Source organism: Myotis nattereri, assembly GCF_964212035.1.
Source record: "Myotis nattereri genome assembly, chromosome: 6".
NCBI lineage: Eukaryota > Metazoa > Chordata > Mammalia > Chiroptera > Vespertilionidae > Myotis > Myotis nattereri.
Window position 1 is genome coordinate 97,712,714 of NC_138081.1, and position 13,275 is coordinate 97,725,988.

The 13,275-nt window shown below is 48.9% G+C and overlaps 1 protein-coding gene across 2 annotated transcripts in view; it reads left to right on the top strand.

Moving 5' to 3' along the window:
- PACRG (parkin coregulated) overlaps positions 1-13,275 on the top strand; it is a 306,942-nt gene that overhangs the window by 158,483 nt on the left and 135,184 nt on the right. The window contains exons 3-4 of one of the 2 annotated variants that reach the window (XM_081094592.1): positions 182-353; positions 12,002-12,151. In XM_081094592.1, the coding sequence (XP_080950718.1) occupies positions 182-353; positions 12,002-12,151 (322 nt within the window). The remainder of the gene's footprint in view (positions 1-181; positions 354-12,001; positions 12,152-13,275) is intronic. The other variant, XM_081094593.1, reaches the window with a different exon arrangement.

The following is a 13,275-nucleotide window of genomic DNA, read 5'->3' on the forward strand; positions in this document are numbered from 1 at the left end:
TCTGTTAAGAGGGAAAGGCCTCTGGTGTTAACCCACCGCCCATGGGGAGGCCAGGCCACCGGGGGAGCTGCTGGCCCGGGTGCCCTGAGGCCGGAAGAGCTGGCTCGCCCCGACGGGGGCCATGGCTGGCCTGGCTCTGCCCGGCGCGGGGCTCACGGCGCCCTGTCCTCTGTCCCTGCAGGTGGAGATCGAGAAGCTGGACTACCACCACTACCTGCCCCTGTTTTTCGACGGGCTCTGCGAGATGACCTTCCCCTACGAGTTCTTCGCGCGGCAGGGCATCCACGACATGCTGGAGCACGGCGGGAGCAAGATCCTCCCCGTCATCCCGCAGCTCATCATCCCCATCAAAAGTAAGTGGGCGCCATGGCCTCCTGAGGCCCCGGGGCCGCATTCAGGCAACTCGCTAGTGACACAACAAGACCACAGACGGAGGCTGTGCCCGGGTGGGGGGGTTTTCATAAGCGGCGCCCGGGCCACATCCCAGGTCTTCTCGTTGACCCACCACGCGTGGGAGGAATAATCACTCATCGCAGGAAACAGGACGTAGCCTGGAAACGTCTCGGCGAGACTGTGCCCACCGCTGTCTGTTCCCGGCCACACGGTGTAGGTGGGGCCTGAGCCACTGAGTAATGGGTGTGTCTCTGTTCCCCACACTTCCCTCTTCGCCCTCCACCCTTCAGTAGCTCCATCGCCATGAAATCAACCGCCAGGCGTTACACTGTCGTGGCCGCATCCCGCTGTTCACTGTCGCTCACACGTCTACTCTGACTGCGTTACTTTCCTCCGACAACTCATTTTTCTCAGCTTTGGGAATCACCTCTCATTTTCTTTACTTAATTTGTATACAGTATGTACTTGGTTGTCAAATATTTCAGAATTTACTGACGTGATGAGAGCTCGTTGGTGTTGGTTCATCTCCATTCCCTCCTGTGGCTCTTTGTACGAGCAGCAACACTCACTTGTGAGCGGTCTGCTAGGAGGCGCGGCGACCGGCCGCCGTGGGGGTACAGTCACACCCTGACCTGCAAACGGGCCGCACGTAAGGCGGTGGCCTCCCCGGGGCCGTTCTGATGAGCGGGGTCACCGGCTGTGAAGGATGAACGTGCAGGCGCAGACTCGGCTGAGGCGACCTGAGCAGTGACATGTTCGGGAGCAGAGTCTTCCTGTGAGAACACCCGAAGGAAAAGCGCCACGCAAGGCTAACATGTCAGAATCCATATCCTACTCCCCAAATTCCTTTGAGCATTTTATTTAATTAGAAAGGAGCAAGTACAATTGAAACGTGCCACCCTTTATTTGTGGTCTAATAATTTCATTTATAGATCTTGAAAATGTCCAAGTAAATTCTTTTAAAAGTGATAATAACTGTAAAAATGGCAATGCCTTTTACTTCAAGAAGAAAATAGCCCATTTATTCTGAAAATATGGGGGGAAGGTATGCTCCTCTGGATGGTTTTGGTTACAGAATGCAAAAAAAAAAAAAACAACACAAAAACCAACAACAAAAAAGCAGGTTCAAATTGTCATGAAGAGCTGGTTTGCTTAATAAGCCACACACCCAGCACCCCGGAGAGGGCCTCACCACAGGCCTGGTGGCGTCGCGTGGCTTGCCAGTCACTGTTTTCTGCAAGGTCACCTTGAAGCTTGGCCCCAGGAGGCTCTGCGTAGATCCTAGGACTGCCCCTTATCCCCTGTAGGAAAGAGCGGATTTCCCAGAATCTGTCCCAGAATTTCTGGAGATGGTCAAAGTGTTGCTCTGATTACACCAGCGGGGGGTTCTGCCAAGCTCTGGCCTGTGTTCAAGGGGAAGGGAACGTGCTGACTCGCTTAACCCTGATGATGTAACTACCCACAGAGCAGGGGAGGAGAAGGGGCAGAGGTAGCCTCCCCGGCACAGGAACTCCATGGCAGAGACGCTGCCGCACAGCAGCTCTGTCTGCTCCCAGCGCTTCCTCTGTGCACGCATGCGGACCCACGGGACTAACTCGGCCATTGGGCTGGGAATGGACGCGATGTGTGCTCTCTTCAACCCAAGCACTGGGGGCCCGTGCACAGCCCTCCACCTCTCCTCTCCTGGCCCCCATGGACCTGACTGGATCTCGACCATGAGTGAAAAAGTGTTGTTCTCCCTGTGAAACCACTGAGGATGAAGGGCCAACCTGTCGCTGCAGCAAACTTGGCCCATACTGACCCATCCCGAGTCCCAAATGAGACCCCATGGCCATTGAGGGAAATGGATTCTGGACATTCGGTAGCTGGTGCCGAAGCCCATCTTGCTCTGTGCTCCTTGAGAACTGGTGTGGCCCTTGCAAAGGCCCTGGGCCCAGCCTTTCTGTCCATCTCCTTGAGTTCTCATCTCCAAAACAAGGTGATTAACAGGTACTTCAGAGAGTTGTTGAGATCATTAAGTGAGGTCGTGGAGAGATGCCCAGGTCGGGCGGGAAGCAGCTCTTCATAGGCGATGCGCTGTGCTGCGTATGGGCCGTCAGGGCCAGGTGGGGCTGTGACATCCAGGTAGCCGGCGGTTGCTTTCTCTCTTCTTTCCTCTCTATCCATTTCTCTCACTCGTCATCTGTCTAATACCTTCCCACTTTCAATCCCCCTTCAAGAAAGTCATGATCTAAAATCTGGTGTCACTCTCCGTGAATTCCTGCGCAGAAGAATGTGTTAGTAGATGCAAGACGGTAGCAGCCTGAGGCGGAGGTTAGGTAGCCTCAGAAGTATTGGAGCAGTTGCCTGGTCACGCGCCAGAGGGAAGATTCCTTCTGGGCCTGTGAGGGGGTTGGATGCCCGCATGAATAGGGGAAAGGAGTCAGAGTGATCCAGAACCAAGACGATGGGAATGGAGATGATGGCCGTTCAAACTAGAGAGGTGTAATCGAGTAGAAGGGAGAAAAAGCTGAAGACAGCAGCATTGCATTTTCCAACTGAGTTCACCATGTCCTGACTGTCCCTTTCCTATCCTCAAGTAAACAACTGCTCCCGCCCTTCCAGCATGCGTGATGGTCAGGGGCAAGGTCTAAACTCAGACCCCTGGTCAGAATCCCACCTCTGCCAGGTCAGCCGTCTGACCAGTTAGCCACACTGAGGCTCCAGTTTCCATTCATAAAATTGGGACAATAACGTATCCATCCCATATGTTATTTCGGTGGTTAACGAGCTCATCTCTTTCAAGCTCTTAGCAGACAGAGCACGTGGTGTGTGATAAGTGTTATCACTGTCACTGCTATTATACATGTGTCCTCATCACCATCATCCCCACCATCGCCATCTCCGTCTTGACCATGGCAGCAGCTTGTGGTCACACCGGCTAAGACCTCAGCCTGGGAGTCCCCGTCCTTCCTTGTGAGGGCTGAGCCCCAGCCCAGGGACAAGCTCTACCACAGGCATCCCTGGCTTTTTCAGAAGATGCCGGCGCACCCAGTCCCATCACAATGACGCGCTCCTGAAGGACAGGCTACGTGAGCTCAGCACTCAACCCGTGTCTAGTCCGCTTGCTCAAAGGCCGCACTACAGCCTGCAGATCTGCACCGTTTCTCCTGCCTCAGGCCCAGCCCGGCCCCGGCGCCCCCCAGGGCTTGGTGGGAAGGATGCTGGGAGGAGGTGGGGTCTGGCCACCCTGAGCACAGGCCGTGGGCTCTTGCAAACCAGAGCCCGGCTTGCCTTTCACCCACATCAAGTCTTTTCTCTCTCAGGGGATCATGAAGCAGCCACCCAAACATGAGGCCAGGATTAGCACCTCCTAACAAGTAGACGGCTGAGCACAGTGCCCATCGAGATGGCAGTAACAGCAACTTCTTTTTACCTCTTTGGTGTTCCCTCATGGTCATATCTCTACAGACTGCCTAGCTTTGGGTCATCATAGAATTGTGGATAGATTTGTGGTCTGTAACTTTCATCCACGTGACCATAAAAATTGAGATGGGAAGTGGGCCAGGTCAAGGACAGGCCGCTGCGTATCCCTCCAGGGACGCGGCAGGTGGACACCAGACCATCGGTGCCTGTGCGTGGGTCCGACTGATCACACCATCACAAAGAAAAGGTCCCACTTTCCGCCCTTCCGCAGCTTGCCTGCAGGAGGAGGCTGCTGAGCCAGCTGTGTGTGAGCTCCCTTCTGAGCAGGCGCGTTAGCCGCGTGAGCTGAGCTGGCGGCTCCCTGCAGGGACATAATCACCGCTGTTCCGGGGAGCCGCCATCACGGGCTTGATCAGTCCCAGAGCTGAGCCCCACACCGACTCCAGCCCGGGGTGTGCAGGTGCTCAAGCGCTCTCTCGGGGGGAGAGAAGGGCCTCTCCTTGGAAATGGATACATTGGCCCATTTTTCTCTTTTGTAGCAGAGCTCTCAGCCCTCCTGTTCGGGTAGAGCCGGTGTATGTCATAACCGTCATAGTTGGCTCCGACATGGCTGCCACGCGGCGGGGAAGGAGCGTGGGGGTTGCGCTGCTCTTTGGGGTCCTCTGTGTGGGTTCTCATCGGCTGTGCTGGGTCTGAATTGTAGAGACCGTTTAGATAGCAGAGTCCTTTCATCCTTAAAACTAAGTCAGTCATGAAAAGAAAGGCTAAACACTCTGAGGAAACATTACATTGTGCTCTGTGGTCCTAAAGTCAGAATCCGCTCTTGTCTAGAAAAAAGGGAGGGACGGGCGGAGGGAGGGAGGGCATTAACCCCTGTAATGACAAAGCTCTCATGGGGAATCTGAATTCTGCATTGAGATGGCACCTTTCTGTGTGGGAGGAGAGAAAAAGTGATGCTTTTTGATGTGACGCTGCTGGGAAATGAATTAGAGAAAACATCTTAAGCGCCGTCAGAGGCTCACGCCCCGTCTGTAAGAGCTGAGCTAAATCTGTGATGATTTAATTGTCCCCAAATTAACTGTGCACAGCAGTTGAGTTCTGTTCTGAAAGGAGAAAAATGTCTATGATTTTAAAACCTAAATTTGGTTTGAAAACATATTTTGGTTTATTTTATTCTGTAATTTAATAAATTATATGGTTAGTGCCTCTAAAGTAGCAAAATGTAATTATACAAATATATTGGGCCCATAATCTCAAATATTAATTAAATATTTGAACTTCAGAAAAAAACATACTTAACATACTTTAAGACATCTCTAGTAGGCAATTCATAGAGCCAGGAAGTGGGTTAGAGGTCACTAGGCTGGGGGGAGGGGAAAATGGGGAGTTTTTGCTTAATGGATATAGAATTTCTGTTTTGGATGGTGGAAGAGTTTTAGAAAAGATAATGTTGATAATTGCACATCATTGTGATTGTCATTAAGGCCACTGAATGGTTAAAGCACAGTGTGTTACACAGATATTTCACACAATAAAATAAAAACAAATTATTTGAGAAGAATAAATAAGAACGGTTGGAAAACAAAAATGCCCACTCCCAGCACAACAACACTATGTTTTCTTTTAGGAAATGTGGCCCCTGTCATGTGACTAAAAAGAAATACTAGAAAGCAAAGATCAATTTAGCAATTTTTTTAAATTTCTTACTAGAGGCCCGGTGCATGAAATTCGTACACTCAGGGGGATGTCCCTCAGCCCAGCCTGTGTGCCCTCTTGCAGTCCGGGAGCCCTTGGGGAATGTCTGACTGACGGCAAGGAGCAGGCCTAAGCTGTCAGTCGGACATCCTTAGCGCTGCCTCAGAGGCGGGAGAGGCTCCACCGCTGCACTCGCCAGCCGTGAGCCCAGCTTCTGGCTGAGCGGTGCTCTCCCTGTGGGAGCGCACTGACCACCAGGGCACTGCTCCTGCATTGAGCACTGCCCCCCTGGTGGTCAGTGCACGTCATAGTGATAGGTCATTCTGCAATTTGGTCAATTTACATATTAGTCTTTTATTATATAGGATTATATAGGATAGAAGCCGACTGAATTTGTTCAAAAACAATTAGAACCAGTGAGAGGATTAAATAAATTCACAGTTATAAATATACAAAAATCATTTGCTTTTATGTATTTATTGTCAGTAATTTTTAGAGAGCATATTGGGATAAAATGATCTTACACAGTCACAAAATATAAAATTCCTTCAAGTAGATCTCACAAAACTATGCAAAATCTACATGAAGAACACTATAAAGCTTTTTAAGGAACCTAATTAAAAATAGGAAAAGTTGAAGAGATATCTACTTCTAATGGAAATATTCAATCAGAAGTAAAAAGGATCATTTCCCCTGAAACCATTCTCTTTATTTATCAGAAATGTTAACAAAGTGCCAAGCACGTTTTTAACCTGACCAAATTAAAGTTTGTCTCAAAATATAGGTGGTTAATAATAATCAAGAAAATATTGAAAAAGATAAGGAAAGTCCCTTAGGTTCTGCTACATGAAACACACATGAAGTCAGAATCATGAAGAAGAATACTTCTAGGGCAATATGCAAAGTATATTCATAATTTTGCAATAAGCAGTGCAAAACTGTGTTTTAGTGGAATGAAATCTGGTGTCTATATATGCCTATGGAAAAGCTCGTCTCTCCTGTTAGCATCTGACTTTATAAATTTCCAGTATTTTCTGTTTAAATTGTATCCTACAAAATCAGATTCTAGTGAAAATATGCTTTATAAGCTACTTCTTTACTCACCTGCATCTTATAAATGTTTTCCTGTTATTAAAATATTTTTCTATCAGATGACTTTAATAACTTCATAATTTTCCTTTATGTGGCTACACTAGATTTTATTTAAAGAAGCTGTGGTTTTTGAGACACTTAGATTGTTTGTAATTATAAATAGAAATACTTATAACCTCCTTTCCTCTACGTCTTTCTCACAGCTGTACACTTCCTTAGCCTGAGTACCCCGAAGTGAAGTTGCTGGGTCACGTGCTACATGCATAGCGTGGGAAGGTTGGGGGGGAGGGGGAGGGGGTCTTCGATGTGCGAGCTATGAGGGGCCTCTTTCCCAAACCGGTTCCCAGACTTATGAACTAAATTTTCAAAAACTTTTTGTTAATCTGATATTCAAAATTATCTTTTAATTATCACTGAGGTTGAACATTCGAGAATAGTAATTGTTCATTTGTACTTATTATCGTGTGCAGTATCTAGTCCTATTCTTTGCCCATTTTTAAATGAGAAGACTCAGTCTTTTATTGGTTTGTGAAGCTATTTTTATAACAGGGACATTAACATTTATAGCACCCGTCAACAATGTCTTTTAGAATTTATTGTTTGCTTTTGCATCTTGTTGTTTCCAGTATTAAAAGAAGAACTGTTTCCATTTTTCCTGATTCCACAGTCGCGAACCATGTCTAATAGCAGAACATGTTCTCGGTTTGCACACATTACAGCAGTCAGAGAATTTATGCTTGAAGAACTCATACATGTAACTTACAACCATCTATGGCGAAGGGTTTAACACTTTGACTTTATTTTGTCCTTACTCTTCACCTATTTCTTTATATCTGAAGACTCTCCCATGCTGATTCTTCTTGAAGGCGGTAAGGTAAGCAGTGCAATAGAAATCCGATTTCCTGCATAGAAAGGTTCCGCTGGCTGATCTATAATGTCAGTAGGCTTCCCATGTCAGACCCTTTTCAAAACCTTAAATCTCAAGTTCAAAGTCCTCACTTAAGTCTTGACAGTAGCTTTCAAGGCCATCGATTCAAGAATAAACACATTTCTTCTCTTTCAAGCTAGAGAATCATATTCTCTTTATACCTGTTAATACACTTTTTCAAAAGAAAAGAACTTTGTTTCAAAAAAAAAGAAAACCAACCTTTTTTTATTCAATTCTCCTGGGATATTAAGAACAAAAAGACTTACAACTTAATGGAACATCTTAATTCCCCAAGAATGAGGGAGAAAACTAGAGGCCCTGGAGTGGAAAGGGGCCATGTCACGGCGCCCCCTCGGATGAAGCGAAGGGCTTGCCTGGGGCACACCCTGGTCCTTTAGGAGGACGTAGGGTTCCCCTCTAGATGCCAGTGAGGGTACCAGTTCAGGCATTTTACTTGTCAACTGTTGTCAATCCTATAACATTTATCACAACCATGTTCATCTAATGGGGGTCACAATAAGATGAAATAATTATTTCCTAATAGATCTACTACCCATCCCGAGAGAGACAGTTAACTGATCACCAAGTCATCAATTACCTACACATTATAGGCATAAAGCTAATCAACAAAAGCTTGATGTTATTATTACTCATCTGTATAAAAAGATTAGTCCTTCACAGTATATTCTATAAGGAAAGCATCCAGCCTGCTTTGGCCTGTTTTGAGCTGTGGCGTGCACACCCTAACAGAAGAGCCCAGTGGTAACCAGCGCTCAGGAGCCACGAGGGCTACCAAAAGCTTTCCTACCGTCACCCGGGGGGCCCTACCCACGCCCAGGCAGCTCTCTCTCCTGGTTCCCTCAACGGGCTCTCCTACTGGTGATTCTTCAGGGTCAACAGAAAGGCTTTCTTGGAAAAAACAAAACCCACAAATTGTAATGAGAACTATACACACTCCATGACACATTTTTTGAATGTACAGTATATAAAAGCGCACTTGTGTAGTTCCGTTTCAATGTCTCATCTTCACTCAACAGTTTATAAAACATCTAGCGAGATGTGGCTATGAGTCCTTTTTCGGAGGGGGTTTGGGAGAGAGGGGGGAGTATAGAGAGAAGGCAGACACCCAGGACCTTAAGCATCCGATTCTGTATAGTTGATACAGCAAGACGGGCTCTTTCAGCTGGGGAGGAAGTGCCAGCCCTCCCCTTCCTTTTACACATCGGCACACATCTGCATACTTCTCCCTGCCCCTTCTAAATGATCCCCAGAAACACACACACACCACGATGGCACTGTGTCTGCTGCCTGGGGCTTTGGTCACACATCACCAAGTAGAACTTGAGCCATAGGAGCAGGAGCAGGACTTGTGGTAAAAGAACTCCTTTGTCCAGGAGGGGGCAGCCTCTAGCATGCTGCGCCCTCTCCTGGGATGCTCTTCACATAGGTAACATCTGCTCAACCCTTGGGCCTGCTCTTCACCTATGTGACGTCTGCTCAACTCTTGGGCCTGTTGCTGAGTCTGGGAGCCTCCCCTACTGCTAGCCTGGCCTGAATGCCCCTTTTGACTTGCTGTTTAAATACCCCATCCTTCTGAATCCTCGCCCTACTTGTGGTATGTGTGCAGTATTTTCTTCCACACGAATATATGCCCGGGGCGGGCGGGGGTGAGTACCACATTTGTCTTTTACGGGTCTATATTTGCAGTTCCTAGAACTCTGGCTGATACATAATACATCCTCAATACACATTTGCTGAATGAGGGTTAAGTTAACTAATATATGGAAAGTGCCCAGTTTAATTTCTGCCACACACAGGTGCTCGATACTCATTAGCCGCTAGTGCAGGGGTGGGCAAACTTTTTGACTCGAGGGCCACAATGGGTTCTTAAACTGGACCGGAGGGCCGGAACAAAAGCATAGATGGAGTGTTTGTGTGAACTAATATCAATTCAAAGTAAACATCATTACATAAAAGGGTACAGTCTTTTTTTTTTTTTTTGGTTTTATTCATTTCAAAGGGGCCGGATCCGGCCCGCGGGCCGTAGTTTGCCCACGGCTGCGCTAGTGTGTGAGCCATCACGGATCTGTCCCACATCGAGAGCGTGTTGAGACGCCCTGGGAGACATTTTGAAAGGATGTTCGTTGCCCATAATCTTCAGAACCGCATTCCCACCGGCTTCTCTTCTCTTCTGCTAAACTGAGCGGAATCAGTAGGCAAGGTTCGGTCACACCTGACTTCCGGAAAAGACGAGACAACTTTCAGAGGAGATGAGACCAGGAAAGGGGCCCCCACTCCTGCCTGTGAGATACTCCTGATGTCCTTCTCCCTCTCCACCGTCCCATGGTTTTTTGACACTATCTCATTACTATAGCGTTTAGGCTAACTTATAGCATTCTTATTTCTTAGTGTTTTTCAGAATTTATGGTATGGCCCGCAATGTGTCTAAATGCTGTAGTGATGAGCCATCATGAAACGGAATCCCATAGTTACATGGGATTCATTCATCTCCAGTCATTATGTTTGTGTTTCTTAAACCAAATAAGAATTGATCTGGACTGCAACAGGTGGGGGGGGGGGAGGGCGGCCTTGAAGGTGTTTTCATGCTCCTAACCCCCACTTTGTGGCTGGGAGGAATGTAACTGACTGCTTATTTTTAAACACTTGCTTGTGCTTCCAGGGGGAAATAACTGTGACACCACTAAATGATTCCTTATAGTCTTGGATTCTTAACTGAGAATTCAGTTTGGTTCAGACTTACCCTCAGTGTCCCCCTTGTGGCTGGCTAGTTTGTACTTTATTCTGTAGGAAGTGGGGTGGGGGCAGGGGGGGACTCTCAGTGCTCTGAGCGGGTGGTGAGATCGTTAGAAATGCTCTGGGAAGGGTCATGCAGCAGCTGTGTGAGAAGACAGGCTGGGAGAGTGAGAAAGAACAGGGAAGATCTGTTGGGTGGCCATGACAGTGCTCCAGTGGGGAGTTCAAGGGCCAGAACCCAGGGGCGGTGGTGAGGATAGAAACCCGGGACCAGAGGGGAGAGAGAATAGAGACCAGTGCTTGGGGAGTAGAGTGAGGATGGAGAGGCCTGAGTAATGGGGGCAAGGACCAGGAGATCAGAGACATGTAGGTGGGGGTGAAACCAGAGGGTGGAGGTGAGGATGGGGAGGAGGACATCCGTTCAAGAGATACTGCAAAGACGAACCAAGAAGACTTTCAACACAAGGAAAGTGAGGGATCAGAAACAGAATGTGACGCTGGTTGGCTGGGAACCTGGTTGTGGCATTACTCCATAGGGAGCCGGAGGACCAAGAGAACGTTCATGGCAGGAACTTACCTTTGGAACAAACTGAATTTGGGAGGCTGTCAAGATCCAGGCTATTGGAAATGAGGCCCAGAGTGCAAGAATGATGTCAGGATGCCTCCCAGGTATATCGAGTGTAGCATCGTCCCTTCTGAAAGCCTGGTTCCTTTGTCCTTGGTCCCTCCACAAATGGCACATGCTTCAAGGTCATGGCCGACCTTTTTTTGGGGAGGTAGAACATCTTCCTAATAAGAGTCTTTGACTTCATCTTGGAATAGCATGGGGCCTCACAGGGTATGACACACCTTTGATCTTCTATAACACATGCTTTCTACAGCTCTTCTGTATAAACCTTAGAACTGGTAGTCATCTGAGAGAGTCAGTAACAGGTTCCCATGATTGTCTAGGACCAAAGAAGTGTGGGGTGTCGGCCAAGTTCACGCAGCCAGCGACCAGTGCCCTGGTCCCAGCCTCCGACCTCTCCTCGCAAGTGGCACCTTCCAGACCCGCCCGTGTGAGAACAGGGACCCCGGCCCCCGTCCTTCTGTGCGTGTACCTCATCACCGTGCCCTCAGAAGTGTTCTTTCTAGCCAACTCGTATTTCTTCCGTCTCTTGTAGTTGTTTACAGGCGATTCCTTTTAAAGTTCTAAACATTGAAAATTTGCGTTCCTTCCCTGCGTTCTTGAGAGTGTAAAACACAGGCAGCTGACCTTCGCCTCTACCAAGAACATCCTGGGTGTTTGTAGCCAGCCTGTGGGTTCCACTCACACAGAGACCCAGCCCCCTGCCCAGATAAGTGTTTGTCTCATGGTTTCAAGAGCAGCGAGGATTGTTAACCGAAAACGTACCTGCTGTCAACCTTCCAGGGGTCCTTTCACTCCCGCGACACTAACTGGCCTTCTCTGTTAGGTGCTACCTGTCCATCACCGCCTCTTCCGTGAGAGACGGTGAGCCACTCTCGTGGGGATGCTAAGGAATCGCTGTCGGTTGGGAGAACAGATAACACACCAGCAAGACCTGGTGATAGCACGAAGACCACAGCGCCTCGTTCGGAGCTGTAACGATAAGGCTCGTCCCGCTGGTGATGCCCAGCCGAGTCCGGTTGAATCAAATGGTGTGCCAGTCGATTCGCCTTGTGATGGTGGAATTCATGCTTCTTATTTTGGCCTGTTCCTTTCCCCCCGTGTAGATGCCCTGAACCTCCGGAACCGGCAGGTCATCTGTGTGACGCTCAAGGTCCTGCAGCACCTGGTGGTGTCGGCGGACATGGTGGGCGAGGCCCTGGTGCCCTACTACCGTCAGATCCTCCCCATCATGAACATCTTTAAGAACATGAACCGTGAGTGGCCCGGAGGCGGCGTGTCCTCAGTCTGACGAGAGGGGGGTGGTTGGAGGTAGGGTTCACTAGCGACCCGTCAGGATGGAGCATCAACAGCTAAATCCTCCGCAGATGTAAATGGCGCCCTGCCCCCTCTGCCCCCTCCCCGGGCAGCCGGCCGATGAGCAGTTTCAGTTCTCACTCCTCGCACGCAGCTCGCTCAGTCAGTACAAAGGCACCGGAGCAGCCCTGTGATCTTCCAATAATTGAGTCGTCAAGTGTTTTTAATAGTTTTTGGAATACATTAGTAGGTTTTGAGCGTGTCCTTTCTCTAGATAGTACTCCTGCCTTTAGATACTGCCTGTTAACACTGCAGTTTTTATTGATTTAAGATGAATTTTTAAAGCGATAGTATTAAATTCCGGTTCGGGTGGTTTGGTGAGTTTTAATAGATGTCTTCCATTTCTAAAATAAGTAGAACACTAGATTATTTGTAGCTGCGTCGTGATGGTGAGTGCTGTTTAAAATATATATGTGCTGCTATGTTTATTTTTTAAAATATTGTTGGGTAAGCTCTGGCAAGCACCGCGGTGTCAGGGGATCTGCTGGGACCGGCAGAGGCATCGGCAGCCGGGTGGCCGCTGGGCAGGAGGGGGCTCACGCCGGCCCACGGAGCGTGTGAGCTCCCTTCTTGCCTCTGGAATCGTCTTTCCCTCGCTCACTCTGAAGGCCCGCACTTCCCAGCAGGGCGCACGTCAGAGCCACAGGCTAAGCCTGTGTCCAGGGAAAGAAGCTGGCGATGTGATGGAGACTGCGGGCAGGTGTCCCCACGCCATCACTGTACCAACGAAAACCACACACGGAACCACGAGGAGGCCCTCCCACGCACAGTCCTTCTTTGGAGGCAGTGTGTTGTGTGATTCCTAGATTTCTCTTCAAAGTCTGCTTCGTCAGGCGTCCTATTCGGGAAACCATGGCGATGGCGTGCTCAGCTGCCTTTCAATAGCAGCGCCTGTGACGTGTTTCCTGTTAAACGCTGCGGCAGAAGGGCCTCCACGGGGCTACGGGACTTTCAGAATCCGAGGTGGGGTGCGTGACAGCCATTCCGGAACCCCCGGCGCGCGAGGGTAGGTGGGCGTTCAGAT